Source organism: Tauraco erythrolophus, chromosome Z (assembly GCF_009769465.1).
Source record: "Tauraco erythrolophus isolate bTauEry1 chromosome Z, bTauEry1.pri, whole genome shotgun sequence".
Lineage (NCBI taxonomy): Eukaryota > Metazoa > Chordata > Aves > Musophagiformes > Musophagidae > Tauraco > Tauraco erythrolophus.
In genome coordinates, this window is record NC_141496.1 from 2,388,210 (window position 1) to 2,406,293 (window position 18,084).

The window sequence follows — 18,084 nt, forward strand, 5'->3', positions numbered from 1 at the left end:
CCGCCTCGGCGGACCGCGCCTGAGGGGCCGAACGGCGGCGCCCCCCGCCCCGCTCCCGCCCACCCCCGGCCCCGCCCAGGAACCGGCTCCGCCGCCCAATGGCGGCGGCGGCCGCGGCGGGGCGGGGCCGCGCCACCGCCACCTCCTCCCCCTCCCCGCCGCTCTCTTCCCCCCCCCCCCTCCCCGTCCCCGTCCCGGCACCCGCCGCCGCCGCCCGCGGCCGCCGCCGCCGCCGAGGGGAGCGCCATGGGACAAAAGGCCCTCTGAGGAGCGCGACCTCTGCGCCCCGGCAGCGCCCGCCGAGCCCGGCTCCCGCCACGGCATGGCCGTCCCGCAGCGCTAGGCCCGGCCCGCCGCATCGCCCCCGCCATGCCGAGCGGTAGGGCCGCCGCGGCCTCCCCCCCCCCTCCCCGCCCCGCCGCCGAGCCCGCCGCCGAGCCGCCGCGCCTGCCTCCCCACCCGCCGCCGCTTCTGCTGCTCCAGCAGCGCCTCGCCGGCCTCGGACTCGGCGACCGCGGCCTGCCCGCGGGCGGCGCAGGGGCGGCCCGGCGGCGGCAGGCGGGCTTGGCGCCGCCGCCCGACCCCCGCGGAGAGCCGGGGCCCGGCGGGGCGGAGGAGGAGGAGGCGGCGAGGGACGAGGGAGACCTGGAGCTGGAGGAGGAGGAGGAGGAGGAGGAGTTGCTGGCGGGGGAGGATGAGGACGAGGACGAAGAAGACGACGAGGAAGAGGAAGAGGACAATCCGACGGGGCTGCTGTTGATCTCCTCGCCTTCCTCGCCCTGCCAGCCGCTCCCGCCGCTGCCGGCGCTGGGCTCCGTCCTGCTCTCGCCCTCCTTCGACGCGCAGGAGGCGGCGGCGGGGGCGCTCCGCCGGGCGGACGGTGCTCGGGGCATGATGGCGGCGATGCTGTCCCACGCCTACGGCGGCGGCCTGGGCGGCGGCGGGAGACCGGCGGGCCTCAACGGCGAGCAGGCGGCCCTGCTCCGCCGAAAGAGCGTCAACACCACCGAGTGCGTGCCCGTGCCCAGCTCCGAGCATGTGGCCGAGATCGTGGGCCGCCAGGGTGAGCGGGGCACCGGGGGGGGGGGGGGGGGGGGGGGGGGGACAGCCGCGGGCGGGGGGCTCGGAGCTGGGGCTGCCGCCGTTCCCCGAGGGTACGTGGCAGGGGCTCCTCGTCCGCCCCCGGGGTGCGGCCGTTCGGTGCCGGCCGGAGGAGACCCTCCGTTAGCAGCTCGGAGCCCCTCTCCCGGACCCGGGGCTCCCCGCGGGGCGCACGGTGCTGGCACCGGGCCGGCCCCGCTGGAGAAGCCGAGAGGTGGGAGCGAGCGCTGGGTTAGCTGGGACCTTCAGTGGGCTTTAGTTCGAGCTGTAGAGCACGGTTTATACCGTGCCCAGGGAGGTGCTGGCACAGGGTTTGGTCTGCAGTGACGCTCGGCTTGTGGTCCTCGGTGAGAAGCCGCTTTTCATTGTAGGAACTTTGGACCGTCCTTTACAGAGACTGTTGGATGAAGGACTTTTTAACTTGCTTGCCTTGCAGAGCAGGGTGTGGGCTGACACCCTTCCGACAGCTCTCCGCGGTGCTCGCTGGGACAAGGTGGGACCTCAGGAGCCAGCGAGGTGGAGGAAGGAGCCACGTGCAGCCCTTGTCCGTGTGAAAGCCCTTGTCTTTCTGCTTGGGTCGTGGCTTCCTGTTGATGGCTGTTGCTGCGCTTTGTGGGTCTCGGTTACGCCGTTACAATGAGGTCACATCGGTGATGTCATGTTCGCTGTTGGCCTTTCGTGTGGTCTGGTAGGAGCCCTGCTTGGAGGAGTTAGGAAGATGACGTTTCACACCAGCTTTCTGGCAGTGACCCTGATTTTTAAAAGCACCCTTTGTGTACCAAGAGAAGGACCGAGCTGTGTCAAGTGTAGGTGTGGAAATGCAGATGACGAAGTTGTCGCCGCTCTCTTCCTCTTCCCTTTTGGTGTTGCTCTGTGTTGGTGTGGGGGTGGTGTGTCTCCTTTACTGATCGGCTCGGTTAAGGAGTGATTGTGCTGTCTGGTCCCTCTGCATCAATGTGGCTTCTGTTTCTTTTCTTTTTCCTTGAGCATGGAAGAAACAGTAAAATCGGTCTAAAGCAATGTGGTACTGAAGAAACATCCACTCAGTGCCAGTGCTTGGGCAGACTTTTGTTTTCTCTTCTTACATTTATTTTAGGCTTTTAGCAGTCAAGGGTGGGCTTTTTTGCTGGGTGTGTCACAGGAGAACCAAAGTCTGTGCTGCAGAAATTAGCAGATGGCATCCTCTGATGCAGGCAAGTCTGATCTGTTCTGTTTAGAAGCAGAAAATACCTTTTTCCAAGAAAGAGGGTTTGAATGTCTTGAGACTTTGCCCATGTGTCATCAGGGATGGCGGGCGGGGGGGGAGATGGAATACAGAACTGAAAACAGTTATTGCTACAATCCTCTAAAAGAGAAATGCAAACTATTGGGCTTTGAGGGCCGATTAAGCTGCCGTGTTTATTCTCCACCAGATCAGGATTGTTCCCTGTAGTGTGTTTCTCAGTACTCTCAGTCGCTTAAAAACAAGATAATGGAGTTTGCATTAAAAATCGGATCGTTGTTCCTGAAGAGTTCATTAGCTGCTTCTGCTTTTATTTCTTATCTGATGTCACACTGTTTGGCTTGTGATAAAATATTTAGCCTCAGCAGAGAGGGATTGTGTCATGAAAAGAATTAGGGCTACAAACGAGGAAGGAGCACAAGGAGTGCAAGGAGAGCTTAAAAAAAAACGGTTGCCAAATACATTTGTGTGAAAGCTTTGCGTAAGGAGGTCCCTCAAAACTCTCATTCAAAACTCTCAGACCGACTTACGTAGGTTGTGTTCGTTCCACTGAATATTTGTCAAATTTCTTAGAAATACTAGTCCTTGCGTCTCCTTTTATGGCCCAGAGCTGTGCTGGCTCGTTGCGTGGGCTAGAGCCTCTTGCTCTCTCAACCACCTGCTTTGCATGTGCCTGGGCTCTAGCCCAGCAAGGTGTCCTCAGCTGTCGTGCAGCTTGGTCTGGCTGGAGCCACCTCCTTTGCCGATGGTTCTGGTCTCTCTGAAAAGGAAGATACTGCCTATTCTCTTCCTAGCACACATCGTAACCAGCTGGTTGCATTATCTTGGACGGATTCAGCTTAAGTTTTGTGCCAGACTCCTCTGTGCTGTAATGATTTAGTACCTAATTATGTAATTGGAATGTTACTTCTGGTGGATTTTCATAAAGATTAAGCTTATGTTCTTTCTGTTGCCGTCTTCATGAGGTATAAAAAGAACTTGAAATGTCTGCAGCCCGAAAACATCAGCTCTGAAATACCAGGAATGCTGAGTTTGATCTGGGCTTTCCTGGAGGCCTCACTGCTGTGTCTGAAAGCATGTTTATCCTTACGTCCTAACCCCCTAACTGAAAGAGTAATGGTAACCGGAATTCCACGGTATTCTTTATCCAAATTTAATTTTTTGCGCAGATGAAGAGAATCTCCAGACACTGTTTATCAAACTGAAGGAGCCCCTGATTCCCAAGAGAGCTGTAAACAAGCAAAAACCTTGCTGTGCTTGTATTTAACATTTTGGGTTTGGTTTTTTTTTTTTTTTTTTTTCAATTATGTGCAGGTTTCCAAAATAAATACAGCACTTCAGGCAGTGGAGTGGAGTTCCCACAGCCGCACTCGGGGTCACTGTATTGCAGGTTCCCACGTGGGTACTGAGCTTAGACAAATCTGTGCTGGAAGCTGTGCACAGATGTGGGATGTCGCGGCTGTAGAGGGCGTGGAGTGCCCAAAACGTACCTTGTGGTTGATGGTTTTCTTGAGAAACTACGTTGGAGGCTGCTGGTTTACTGTGACAGTATTTTAACGTGTTGCTACTGGAAGCGTTTACATCACTGTGAAAAGCACTGGAAAAGGCTTAAGTGAGATTTTCTTCAGTGAATAGTAAATGTTCGTTCTTAAACCAAAACAAAAAAAACAACTGCAGTATTTCTGAAATCTGGTGTTTTCTGGGGTGGTTTTGCTGTTGGGGTTTTTTTAGATCTCAAATGTTCTCAACCTTTTCTTATTCCCCTTTTCCCCCCAAAAAAAATGAAGGTGACAGATGCTGGTTGGCATAGTGTAGTATAATTCTTTGTAGTCTTTGAAGTGGAAGAGTCTCAAAGGTGAACAACAAAGGAAAATATATTTGTATCCTTTTATTCCTGTTAAGGCATGTGACTGGGAGCCAGGAAAACTAGATTCCATTCATGGCATTGTACAGGCTTCCTGTATGAATTTGAACTAGCTGTTGAATCCAGCCTTCAGTAAGTTGCTAGTCATCGTGCTGATCAGAAAACTGGCTTCCTTTCCTGTCAGCAGCTAAAAACCCTGCATGCACAAAGTTGCTTTGGTTTAAAAAAAAAAAAATAAAGCAAGCTGGAGAGACCGTTCTTGAGAAGCGGTAGCAAGAAGGCTGCATTGCTGAGGAGGTGACCTTGTTTGCCCGAGAAAAGCTGGCATAGGGCGTATACCCAAAATTATATAAACATGTATCCAGACTTAAAAAAAAAAAAAAAAACAAAAAACTTCTGGAGGACTAAGTTGGAAGGTTTTATTTTAATCTCTAAATCATGTGCAGGACTTGGAAAAGTCTGCTGTGGATCACCTGAAAACTGTTGCCCGTACGCAGAGCTGGTGGTGGTGAATTTCTGTGACAATCCTGCCATGGCCTGGTGAGCCTTGAGAAGGGTTGGACAGTTTTAACTTCAGTGCCCCCCGATACTTTCTTTACACTAAAAAAAAAAATTAAAAAATACATGTTTGAACACAAGAAGCTGTTTTGAATTATGCAAAAAGAGGGGTGGTATCTGAAGACGTGAACAGAAAACCTGAAAGATGCTGGAAGGGACAAAAGTCTGTCCTGTAGAGAGATGCCGCATCCCTGAGTGTATTGACTATCTTCAGATAATGATTGCTGGAATGTATTTGCTAATGCATTCCAGTGTTGTGACTCTCCAAGTAACGTGATTTTCCGAGTGTTTGTGTCCACAATGGAGCTGACAACAGTGTTTTTTTTCTCCCTAAGACATCACTCGAGTTGGAGCCACTTCCTAACTCTAGAGCTGGATGCTTCTCCTTCTTCAGCAAGAATAGTTCAGATGATGGCTGCGGAACTTAAAACGGGCAGGGCAGTCTTCAAACCCCAGATGACTAAGAGGAGGAGTGATGTCATCCCATTTCACTGATTAAATTGATAATGGCAGATCTGTTTTATGTGAGACAGCCTTGCAACTAAAATAACATTTTTATGCATATTTAATGATCTCTGACTCCTTTTTGCTCTTTGCTTTTGAATGTGGGCTCTTGAGCAAAATATTACTTTGCTTGAAAGAGGCCTGTAACTTGAAACAAACCTGTAATTCTAATAAGTTGGTAGCTGATAGCCATCTAGCATAGCTGAAGAGCCAAATAAAAACAGTAGCTATCACTCTCGAAGGGTGCGAACAGTGCTAAAACAATCCTGGAGCAAATAGTTGTATTAGCTGAGTGCAGTACATGGATGTCCTATGGCAGGATAATGACAGTCCTTTCAAAAAGAGCTGGTTTTATGTCTCAATGTGTTGTGATAACGTTACTGAATTAGCAATGATACTTTGCTGGTTATTAATTGCTGATCTGTAAGAAGCAGTCAGCGTAAGCATAGTCTGAATTGCGTACTGTTTTTTCTTAAAACTGGGTTCTTAAGATTTTCCCTCTCGTTCCCCTTGCGTGGCTGAAGTAATCACGTATCTGTGTCAGTTGATTGCCACAGACAGCAAAGTCCACAGGTTCAGCTAACTTGAGTGAAAGCTGGAAAGGCAGGTACGCTTCACATAATTTTTTTTTTTGCGTCTTCTACGGCCAGCAGGTTTTTAAATGCTCTATGAAATGGCTTGTTCTAAAGACCAAAAGAAAACTTGAGCTTTTTGCTGAAATCCAATATAACAGCTACTTTTCCAAGAAGTCGGAGACTCGTTGTTTTTAGACCCTGGGGCTCCAGGAACTGAAACACGTGAGCAGACCGGGTCCTGGCACAGTCCGAACCGCTGCTGAAGTTTCAGTGGCCTGTTGCCGTGGTTCTGGGTGACAAACGTAATTTCAGTTCTGCTGTTTGTCGTTTGTGCCGTGTAAAGGTCCAGCTCCAGAGGGTCAGAAGGGTGCAGGTTCTCCAGCTGAGATCGTAAATCCTCGGTCACAAACGCTGCTCTTGTCTGGAGTGTTGGGTGGGAAGCACACCGAACACGGGGCACGCTCGAGAGGTTTTTCTCTTTGTGCAGTCTGCCAGAAATTCTGTAGGTTTTGACATGTGAATACCTGCATAAGTAAGGTCTTCGGATGGAGCTGAAATTAATAAAAATCTCACGACACGAAATGCTATTTTCTAATCCTCTGATCCTTTTGTTTTTCGTGTAAAATCGCTGCGTTCTGAAAGAGCATCTTTTTTTTTGAGTTTATGACATACAAAAGAAATCCTGATTAATGCGCTTCCCAACTGCACCGTGTTAACCTGTCTGTGGCATGAGAAGCTGGCAGTGAATTTTTTAAGCTGTTAGTAAAGTCAGATGTTGTGTGCTTCCCCATCCTAGCCCCTGTTAACTCTCTCTTCTAGTACACTGTGGTCTGAATTTCTGGAAGAGAAACTTTGTTCTAAACAAAGCATTGGATGTCTCGAAGGTCTTAAGCTTATTTTTGATGGAATACCTCTACTCCACAGGGCCAATTCCCCCTTGCAGGCAAAAAAAAATCAACAGGGATAAGGTTGCAAGCTTGTAACAAAAAAAAAAAGTCTGCTGAGCACACTGAACACTTTCATTTAATCAAAAGGCCAAAAAGCTCTAAATTAAGCATTTGTTTCCAATTTCAGTTACTTTTTAAGAATGTCTTCATTTTCTTTCTTTCAGGTGTTCCTTTAAGTTCGTGAGCTCTTGCCAGCATCCAAGAACTCAGTTTCCTTCACTGGTGTGAGTCAGTAATTCTGTGGTCTAAGTTCTCTGCTGCTCCTTTGAGCAAAGACACAGTATCTCTTACTTTTTATGTTCTGATTCATTTCGCTTCTGACAAGGTACTGTAGAATTTTGTGTATGGAAACAGCTCTAGCAGCGTTTTGGAATGAGGGATTTGGTGTAGGTGAAGATTTGTGTCGTTTTTTGCAATCTTCCTTTTATTGGCTGTCTTGATATGCTGCGTGGCATTAGATGGTGGTCCCTTTTAAGGTCTGTCTTGTGCAGGTCAGGTTTCCCAGCACTGTTGCTCACGCCTGTCTGTTTGATTCAGTAGATCAATGTTCTTAATGAAAACAGCTTTTTTTCCTGTAGCCATTTTGGTTTTGGACATACTCCCTCTCTTATAACTATGGCTTTTCTACTAGCATATCTTTCTGATTTTGCGCAGCAGCTGCTACCTTAGTCCTGGTGCTGCAGTAGTGCGAGTAATTAATTATACAAGTTGCTGCCCTCTGGCTCTTTTTCTGCATCTGACTTGTTTACTGAGTTGCCATCTGTCTTGGGAATTGGAATATTCCTCTGCCTGTGCAATTGCTGATTTGATGGATTGTCCCAGCCCAGCATATAGTGTGCAGGCTGACTACTGCGTTTTGTACTGGACCAATATATAAATCGATTGATAGATTGATAATACCTAAGAAATCGCAAAGAAAGAGTTTGTACATGGTTCTTGAACCAAGACTTTTCTTTTCCAGAAGAGGGAAATGTTGCTGGGAGTTTGTGAGCAGCCTTCCTTTGGGAAGCTTTCTCCAGCATCATCAGAGACTCCAAAAGCTCCCTTCTTTTCCCATCCATTATCTCAGCAGCAGTAGGGCCAAACAAAGTCCTGCTCCCTGTGGTCTGGCACAGCCAAGTGCTTGACCGTGACTCCTTGGCTTTTGGTTAAGGTACTTGAGCTCTCCAGGTTGTCCTCCTTCCTTGATAAGCCTGAGCCTGTGTGGCACCAGCATCTGGTGCACTCAAGCTTGAGGCGCTTGTCTGCAAAGTATCTTGTCTAAAAACCTTTCTGCAGTTCCAGGTGGATAAGCAGGAAAGTCATGTATCACCTTACCATTCATACTTTGTATTTTTTTATGTGTAAAGTAAGTGGTCAGTTGCTCCTCAGAACTGGGTGAGCGTGATGGAATTATAATGGGAGCAGTCTTGGTGGCTATACATAGCGTGAGTCGTATGGACATGTTCCACAGGCAGGCAGAGGGGTTTGGTGGCTGCAACTTAACTAAAAGCCTTTGACTGCAGTGGTAAGTCAATGAAGGGGCCAGCAGGCAGGCAAAAATGTCGTTGGTATAAAATGCCCTAATTTTTTTTTTTTTCTTGTAAGACCTGTGTGTTATCTTTCCTTTTCTTGGAACGACTTTATCAGAGTGGCTGACCAAGTGGTTCTTTCTCCTCTACACTTACTCACTAGTGTACCTACTTGTAGCATTGCTTGTTTTAGTGTCATTATAGTTAGAAGTGAAAGATGGTTATTATTCTTGTACAGCTATTGTCTGAAACCATTAATACAGCTACACTCTAGAGCGGAGAGCCAGGACTTTGTTACTGAGTTTTGGGTAACAGAATGATGTCTTGGGTCATAAATTTGAGCAGCAGCTCGGCTTGGTGGGTTCTCATTATGGAGCATCCCTACTGTGATAAAGAGAACATTTCATCTGAAAAATACAACCTGATGAAGAGTAGGAGCACATAGTAGTGCTTGAGTAGCCTGTGGGAAAAGCCTGTATCCAGGAACATTAATTTCACAACTCTACATGTGTGTTTCAAGTGGCTACCTCCAAGGAGACACGGCTTGGGTACCACCAGGGAGGAGATTGCTTTGGTTTGTTACGTGAATGAAACAGCTGTTGCTTAAAAGCTGTGTGCATCCCTGTCCCCATTTAAGTAGTTAGCCTGCTCTCTTCTTCAGGGACTGTCGTCTTCTCTTTCCAAACCTGCCGGTGACCTGCTCCGTAAGCTCGAGCAAATCCCAGCTGCAAGCTGCGCCCATCTCTCGGTGTATTCGTATTTGTTAGCTCTCTGGCATGTGTCGTGTCCACTTGTCACATGGGAGCCCTAATCTTACCAGCTAATTAACCCACATAGTGGTCAGACTATTATCTGTACTATAGAATGCTAATAGGGAGCTGTCGAAGCTGTTTGTGGTTGGTCTAGTCCTGTCTTCGGGGTGGATGCTGTTCTCTGAGCTGAGGTGTCTCTTGGCTTACCTCTGGCTGTAGAGAAGGCTGAATGACAGTAAGTGAAAATTTGCTTTCAAAAAATGCTATTTGATAATATTATCCAAGTTTAGGCTGTCTCTTAAAAATTGTTCAAAAATGAAATTTAGAAGCAATATTTTTACAGCCTTCATTCCTAAAACTGAAATACTGGAGGGGAAATAGCTGCCTGAGTACGTAGATGTAGGGTTTTTTGCAGGTCAGCGTCTTCTGCAAGTGCAGAGAAATTACTTTCTTCATCTTCCTTGAATCAACTAACTATTCAACAGCCAGCTGAAAAAAAATGTCACGAGTTGAAACTTTCTAGTCCTTGAGAAGAAGCAAGGTGTGAGATGAACTAATTGATCTTAGGTGAAAGGTGACAGTAACCAGAGTCAGTCTATGAACTCATGAGGCCACAGGTAGTGTTTAATTACTTTAATAATCCAGTGAAGTGCCGAAAACGTTCTAGTTTTAACTTTCTTGTGTACCTAGCCTGCTTAAAGGGGTTTAAACCATTAAACAGTTTAGAGTAGGATTTCGTTTTCTGTCCCAATGCAGCTTCATGTCTGTGTGCTTAATAAACAGGGCATATACCAGTTTTCTACTGCATAATCACAAACTGGATAGGCATTTTTAGCCCTGTCACCAGTGAGAGGAAGCTCTGTGTATGTTCAAGCAGAAGAATGCATCTTGTACCACCAGTGGGAACGAGGAGCTCTTCTGAAAAAGACATAGAGCTGTTACTCTTAATGAGGTAGATTAATTTTTCTTTGCTTGTTGATCAGGTGGGCAGTGTTACTCTCTGCAGACCCAGCAGCTGTTGGTGTCGTCCAGTGTTTCAGTCTCTGCAAATCCTTCATTACCTTAGCTGCAGGAGTTCCTGCTTTCCACTTAAAAGCTTGTGGAGACCTAGCGATGAAATAAGGGCTGTGCCAGCTTAACAGACTCGACCTTTGAAGCTGTGTCCGTACACAACAGCTGCAGGTTTGTGGAAAACAAATCCCTGTGCAGTCCCCTGTCTCCTTGGCATGCCCAGTGGTGCTGTGCCATCCCCTGGGGGTCCGCAGGGACTTCCCAGACCCTGCCCTTACTTTCTAGGCAAGGAGTTAGCCACGGCTCTGCTAGCAGCCCATGGTTCCAGGTTGATGTCACTCATTATCCTGTCATCACCTCCTTACCTGGTATTGGTGTGCTACAAAAATCAGTGGTCGCAGTGCTCAAGACCACGTTCAGAGCGGAGGCTGGAATACAGTATTGCCCTTCATCAGATAACGAACGGCAAAGCGACTGACAAATACGTTCCTGTGAACTGTGGCTCTCTCTTTTAGTGCTAACAAGCTCTGGAGGCCAAGCTGCCAGGTCTTTGCTTTGCCAGTGGCTCTCCTGTGGCTGGGCTGGGTTGGGGACGCCAGGTTTGGTCAGGGCTGCACACCAGCCCTGCCACCTTCAGAAGAGATGAGTTTGGTGCTGGCGCAACTTCACCCTGCTTGCTGCTCTGACAGGCTGGGCAGCACTGGTGTCTTCCCACAGGATTTGTGTGTCTAAAGAGCTGCAGGAGGTTCTCAGTTTTGATCCCCTTAGCTAGGTACTTGGCAGGAGCAGGGAAGGAGAACAAGCTGGTATTGTCCTTTGATTGTGGTTCAGAGAGGCTGTTCACTGAATTTTCACCCACCGTGACTTCGAGGCTTCTATTTAGATATTTTTTCGTTTTTTTTTTTCCCAAAGACCTATGTAATTGGGGATGCAAGGTTAAACAAAGGTGATGATAAGAAGGTTTGGATTCCCGTGCGTGCCTGAACTCCAGTTTCACAGTGCTTGGCAAGAGCTGCAGGAGGAACGTAGGTACGAGGTGCGTATCCCTGGGGTTTGCTAATGTTGGTAGTCAGGAGAATGAGGGACTCCCTTCCCCTGGCATAGCTGTTCGGAAGAGGCCGCGCCACGAAGGGATCCTCATCTGTAAATCAATCCATATCCCATTCCTGGCGTGATGTTGAAGTGAATTCAGCAGAAGAAAGAAACGGGGGGGAAGGTGCCGTTTCTCCTGGGCTGCCGCTGTGGCTGTGCAGAGGAGGAATACGTGGGATGGTTTTTCGGGTGGTTCTTGGCTCTCAGCAGCAGGTCGGCTGGCGTGGTGCGAGGCAGGCACGCACCGCGTTCCTGCTGCGGTCGCCGGCCTCTGCCAGCTCAGCTGGGGAGTTTCCCTCCTGGAGTGAGTGTCCTGAGACTGGGTGTGATGTGTCTCATCCTGTTAGCGGTGATGGAAGGTGAAAGTCGGAGTCGGGGCTGAGCTGGTTGTCACTGTGTGATGGGTGAGGGCTGCGGGCGCTGTGGCTGCTGTGTCTGACTCTCACTTCAAGGAGGTAAAAAAAAAAAAAAAAAAATCTGTCTTCCTATCAGCTTTTTTTTTTATAAGGAAATATGTCATCATTTAGAACTGGTAGCATATGAGGTAAAGAATTCCTTCAGAGCTGTGCTTAAGTTTCTTGGGGAGTATAATGTTCATAGTGTATTTAAAATGTTTAGCCAAATAATCCTCTTAAGGGAAAAATGGGGAGGAGGCTTGAGCAGAATGATGCAAATGGGCTGGCACAGGATGAGCACTGCCTGCAGCGCTCAGAACGGGCTCCCCTCCTCCTCAGGTGCCTGGGCTGGCGAGTCCGAAGTCTTTGCCTAAATAAAAGAAAAACTGAAAGGTTTTGCTTTAACTGTGTCAGTATGTGCTTGTGGCTGAGCGTGCTGCTCAGGAATGCTTATACTGCTGAACCAAGTATGGTAACTTGAATAGAATTCCATTGTCATACCAAAACTAAAACTACTTTGACAGTTTTGATTAAATTGGATTTCCAGCCTAGAATTCCCCTCTTCAGGCTTCTTTATCTCCGTACTTCAAAATCCTGGGTACAACGATCCGATGATTTGTTGCAGAAGTGTGAGGCAGTGTATTTTTTGTTTTCCTTTGTCTTTCTGTGCCTGAGCTCAGCAGATTGGGAAACTTCTTGATTCATCCCGTGGCCACATGACTTCATAGCTGGCCGACCTTATGTCATCGTGGCCGCAGTGCCTCTGGATGCTGGGAATTGTCAGAGAGGGGATGGGACCGGCCATGCTTCATATCATCACCTCGGTAGTGACTAATGGGAGGAGGGTGGGAAACCAGAGCAGCTGAGTAAAAGCAAATAGAATGATCATCCTCCTGGAGTGGCACAATGGGCTACTGACCTTGTGTTGTGGTGTGACTGTCAGGTGTGGGGTTTTCCAGCACTCCTTGCAAACAAAACCCAGCAGGTATCGACTCATTCGGAAATGTTTGGTTTCGTATGTGGCAGCTCTCTTCACTTCTTTCTGACGTTTCAGATGAAGTTTGAGACCTTGTTGATTCAGATGAAGCTGCCCTTGGCGGTCTGTGGAGCCAGTGTTCTGTTGAAGCCAGCTTTCTGATGTTTAGAAGTCTTATTCTGTGGCTGCAGGGAGCTGAGGCAGCGTTTGGCCTCTGCTTTCTAGGTATGGGACTCATCTTAAAAGCTCTGCCCACCTTGGTCCATGCCATTCTGCAGCCTGAGGAAGAAACAGGACAAGGCTATTCTTCACACAAGAGTGGTTTGGAAATGTGGCTCTGGCATAGCAATCTCTGGAAGTCTGCAGCTGAAATGGGGGAGGAAGCTGAAGCTGCAGACTTGTAACTTGGTCTGAGTTTCTAAAACATCAGGAAAGTCCTGTCTAAAATGTAAACTGTAAGAATTGAGACCCCACCTGGAATACTGCATTCAGCTCTGGGGTCCCCAACACAAGAAGGACATGGAGCTGCTGGAGCAAGTACAGAGGAAGCCACGAAGATGATCCGAGGGCTGGAGCACCTCTGCTATGGAGACAGGCTGAGAGAGTTGGGGCTGATCAGCCTGGAGAAGAGAAGGCTCCGGGGTGATCTTATTGCAGCCTTCCAGTACTTAAAGGGGATACAGGAAAGCTGGAGAGGGACTTTTGACAAGGGTGTGGAGTGATAGGACAAGGGGCAATGGATTTAAACTGAAAGAGGGGAGATTTAGACTGGATATAAGGAAGAAATTCTTCACTCAGGGGGTGGTGAGGCACTGGACCAGGTTTCCCAGAGAAGTTGTGGCTGCCCCATCCCTGGAAGTGTTCACGGCCAGGTTGGATGAGGCTTTGGGCAACCTGGTGTAGTGGAGGGTGTCCCTGCCCATGGCAGGGGGGTTGGAACTGGATGATCTTTGAGGTCCCTTCCAACCCAAACCATTCTGTGATTCTATAATTGGTAAGGCACTTGGGAAACTAAAATTAAGTAGGCTCCAAATTGTGGTGTATAATCATGAGTTCTATATATTTCTATATATAAATCTTACACTAGATGCTCTAGTATTAGCTTAAATGCTGCCTCTGATTTCTAGGAACTTAGAATATATATTTAGGTGGAACTGAGTCAATGTATTCTCCAATTTACGCGAATTACTTAATTGATGCGCATCAGGAGGCTGACTCTGGTTTCAGGTGTTCCCGTAAAGAGGGCTTGATGGGTGTGGAAACTTCAGCGTCATTTTGTGACGTCACTTTGTGAGTTTAAGGTTTGGGCCCACCGTGTTTTCCGAGTAACTGTGAAGGCATGGGAGGCAGAGCAGGCGAGCGCGTGTACTTAGAGGGCGAAACGCAAACAGAGACAGGGAGTAAAGGCGAATTGCCCAGGTGAGGTGCCACTGTCTGCTGTGACCAGGGAAATATATTGGGGCTGTTCAGCCTGGAGAAGAGAAGGCTCTGGGGTGACCTTATTGCAGCCTTCCAGTACCTAAAGGGGCTACAGCAAAGCTGGAGAGGGGCTTTTGACAAGGGCATGTAGTGACAGGACAAGGGGCAATGGCTTTGAACTGAAAAAGGGCAGATTTAGATTGGATCTAAGGAAGAAATTTTTCACTCTGAGGGTGGTGAGGCACTGGCACAGGTTGCCCAGAGAAGCTGTGGCTGCCCCATCCCTGGCAGTGTTCAAGGCCAGGTTGGATGAGGCTTTGGGCACCCTGGTGTAGTGGAGGGTGCCCCTGCCCGTGGCAGGGGGATTGGAACTGGATGATCTTTGAGGTCCCTTCCAACTCTAACCATTCTGTGATTCTATAAGTGGCATGGCTTTAAAGGATGTGTGCTTTGCTACTTCCATAAGGCATCCCATGCCTGTGTTTTCCCTTTTTTTATCTAGAAGAGCACTAGTGCCCTTCTCAGCGGGCCGTAGTGGGAGGTTGAGGCTTATGGGTTTGTTCTCTCCTGCAAATCCATGCTCCTCTTGCTGAACTACTTGTTTGGCTTTCGGGTCTGCATCCCCCTCCTTTGCGCAGACCTGTCCGTGCGTCACGCCATCCCTTGCCGAGAGCCCTCCCGTGCTCCTCCGTGTGTGTTCTGGTGGAGGTCGAGCCTCCGAGAGCCCTCCTGACGAGCTGTTGAAGATAATGAACTTCCTCTCCAGCTGTGCCCTGGCAAAACAAAGAGCTGTTGTGTTCAGCCTTTGTCCTTGCTGTGTGCAGGGGCCCTGCACGAAGTGGCTCTTCCTTCCCTCTGTTCACACCAGCATCTGCATATTTGCTTTTTTTTTTTTTTTATTTATTTGCAGATAGTCTTGAACAGAGTGCATCTTTGAGAGGCTTTTGAACTGCAAAATTGTTATCGCTAGTGGTACCTTGGGTGCAAGGGACCAACAAAACACTATTTTGAGAGACTGTGCCCTGTACCCAGGCCTCTACAAGATTAAATTTAAAGTAAATGAGGAACACGAGAGCAAATTTCACTCTGCAATTGAAATGATGCTTAAAACTGTTCATCTGCAAACATTGCTTATAGTTGTTTCAAGATGAGGCTTGCTGCAAAATGACATTTAGCGTGACATACTTTTGAATTTGCTTTAATACAGGCTAAATTCAGTTGTGACTGAATCCAGTAGACTGTCTTGCATGTCCTGGACCCGCTTGTCTCCCTTGATTTTGCACTGCCTGCTTTTCTGGTCCTGTGATGGGTGCAAGGTGGTTCTCCAGGCACCGTGCCAAAACGCCTGATGCGCCCTTAGGAAAGAGCCTGCTGCCACTGTGTCCCAGCAAATTTTATAATTCAGTCTCCAAAACTCAAAAGGCAAACATTTCATTAACTTTTCGCTTCTCTTCCAAGCTGTATTTACCAAGTTAAAGAGAAATTCCACGTAGGTACGTAATACTGCGTGGTAAGCCTTGTTTCCATGCAACAAACTGCTTGAACTCCTACTTGACAGTTCGAGGAGTGGCTCCTTCCCCCCCCCCCCAAGGAGGAGTAAGGTTTAAATAACACTTATCAATAACAGGAAGCAAATGAAGAGTTCTCAGTAAATCAATAATCTTATCTATATCCTACGCAGGTGGTGATACAGACCCTTCTCTCACTTTTAAATGTTTAATTTGCTTTTAGGTCATGCTTGTCAGTGAAAGGCTAGTGCTTCAGCAGACCTCAGTGTATGTAGGTGTGAGCCTCTACTCCTTTCGCAGGATCTTCGAAATAACTGAAGGTTTCCCAATCAATGAGAAAAATACAAATGCACCAGTATTTCCAGGATAACCATGAATACATCTGTCGTAGAGAAAAAGCCATCCGCATTTGTTCACCGTCTAATAGCAACTGAGGAGATGATGGGCTAAAACAGCCCAGGAAACATCGCTGAAATAGTTTGTGGCTGTGTGTGTCGGAGGTCTGTCTGGAAATAATAGGTAGAAATTGTTACCACTTTCTTTAGCAAGGCTCGCAGAGTTAAAAACAGCTGCTTTTGGTTTCATCCTGCGGTCCCTTGGAGCTCTGACAGCTTCAAATAGGTGGCTTTCTTGTGACTTTCTGAACTTGGGCATCGTGCTAAACTTGCTTGTGTTTCCTCTACACAGGTTGCAAAATCAAAGCACTGAGGGCCAAGACCAACACTTACATTAAGACCCCCGTTCGTGGAGAAGAACCCGTCTTCGTCGTCACTGGGCGAAAAGAGGACGTAGCCATGGCCAAAAGGGAAATTCTCTCAGCTGCTGAACACTTCTCCATGATCCGAGCGTCGCGCAACAAGAACGGTCCTGCCCTGGGAGGTTTGCCGTGTAGCCCGAACCTGCCTGGCCAGATGACAGTGCAAGTCAGGGTGCCTTACCGCGTGGTCGGGCTGGTGGTCGGACCGAAAGGAGCCACCATCAAAAGGATCCAGCAGCAGACCCACACCTACATCGTCACTCCTAGCAGAGACAAGGAGCCCGTCTTCGAAGTCACCGGAATGCCCGAAAACGTCGACCGCGCGCGCGAGGAGATCGAGATGCATATAGCCATGCGTACCGGGAACTACGTCGAGCTGAACGAGGAGAACGACTTCCATTACAACGGCACGGATGTCAGCTTCGAAGGAGGCGCGCTCGGCTCTGTGTGGCTTGCTTCTAATCCTGTCCCTCCTAGCCGCACCAGAATGATTTCTAATTATAGAAACGACAGCTCCAGCTCCTTGGGAAGTGGCTCTACGGATTCCTATTTTGGAAGCAATAGGTTGGCTGACTTCAGCCCGACGAGTCCGTTCAGCACAGGCAACTTCTGGTTTGGAGAAACGCTGCCTTCGGTGGGCACGGAAGACCTCGCGGTTGACTCTCATGCGTATGACTCCCTACCAACGCCTTCTCAAACCATTTGGACCCCTTTTGAACCCGTAAACCCGCTCTCCGGCTTTGGTAGCGACCCTACCTTGAGTAACGCCAAGCCTCACCACCGAGGGAGCCAGCCATCCACGCCTCGCCTGTCACCCACGTTTCCAGAAAGCCTGGATCACCCGCTCGCTAGGAGAGTGAGGAGCGACCCACCTAGCACCGGCCACCAAGCCGGCCTTCCCATATACATCCCCGCTTTCTCCAACGGTACCAACAGCTATTCTTCTTCCAACGGCGGTTCCACCTCCAGCTCGCCCCCCGAGTCGAGACAGAAGCACGACTGCGTCATCTGCTTCGAGAGAGAAGTCATCGCGGCCCTGGTCCCCTGCGGCCACAACCTCTTCTGCATGAAGTGTGCCAACAAAATCTGTGAAAAGGAAACGCCGTCGTGTCCCGTTTGCCAGACAGCTGTTACTCAGGCAATCCAAATTCACTCTTAGATATAGATAGCTATTATTATATACAGACTTCACAAAACTCTTGAAGGAAGGGTGTAATGGTACCCCCTAGAAAACTTCCTAATGACTTCTGACTGTTGGGCTTTCTTGGGATTAGGACGAATAAATTGTTGATGAATTTCTACTTTCTCAGAAGGCTGCTACAGTAACACTAAGCCTAGGTGGTCTCTGGTTCAGTGTAAGCAAACGACATGTTTGGCAGAGATCCATCTGGTGTGATGTTATGGCACAGTACGAGGAGAAGTTTTCATCAATCACACAACTGAAAAATAAAAATTTAAAAAAAAAAATAAATTTTAGAGACTTTCTAAAGGATCTCTAGTAAGTGCTTGACTTCTGTGTGCTGGCAGCAATGAACCTCGTTGCCTAAAAGCAGAAGTACTTGTCTGCCACGGAGGGTTTGTGACATTATCAATATATCAAACAACACTTCCAATGCTGCCTTCTTTACACTGCCAGTTTTGAAAAACAGGTTTGGGGAAATTTTTTGCTTCATGCGACAACTTACACGTAATTCTTCAGCATTGCAAATACCTTTTTGTTTTTGTTTTTTTAAGCGTAGTTTGATTTATTGAAATAGATTGCCATCAGTGGCAGGTTCAGATAATGAACTGTGGTGGGAGGGCGGAGAGAAGCTGCCCGACACCGCCTCTGTTTTGCCTGATGAGTTGAGGGCAGTATGTTCAGAGGATCAGGTACATCTCGATTTGTGAAT

General features: G+C 48.5%; 1 protein-coding gene across 1 annotated transcript; it reads left to right on the top strand.

Annotated features, from left to right (window-relative positions):
- The first annotated feature begins 369 nt into the window (after positions 1-369).
- On the top strand, positions 370-17,626 carry MEX3C (mex-3 RNA binding family member C). The gene is made up of 2 exons (XM_086628878.1): positions 370-1,063; positions 16,123-17,626. Exons 1-2 carry the CDS (start codon positions 370-372, stop codon positions 17,349-17,351), a joined length of 1,923 nt encoding a protein of 640 aa, XP_086485004.1. The 3' UTR covers positions 17,352-17,626.
- Positions 17,627-18,084: the final 458 nt, after the last annotated feature.

What these genes read in the sequence shown, in the direction of transcription:
- MEX3C (XM_086628878.1), top strand. Translation starts at nt 370, where the DNA reads ATGCCGAGCGGTAGGGCCGCCGCGGCCTCCCCCCCCCCTCCCCGCCCC. An exon ending in CGAGATCGTGGGCCGCCAGG is followed by an intron (nt 1,064 to 16,122) that starts GTGAGCGGGGCA and finishes TCCTCTACACAG; the next exon opens with GTTGCAAAATCAAAGCACTG.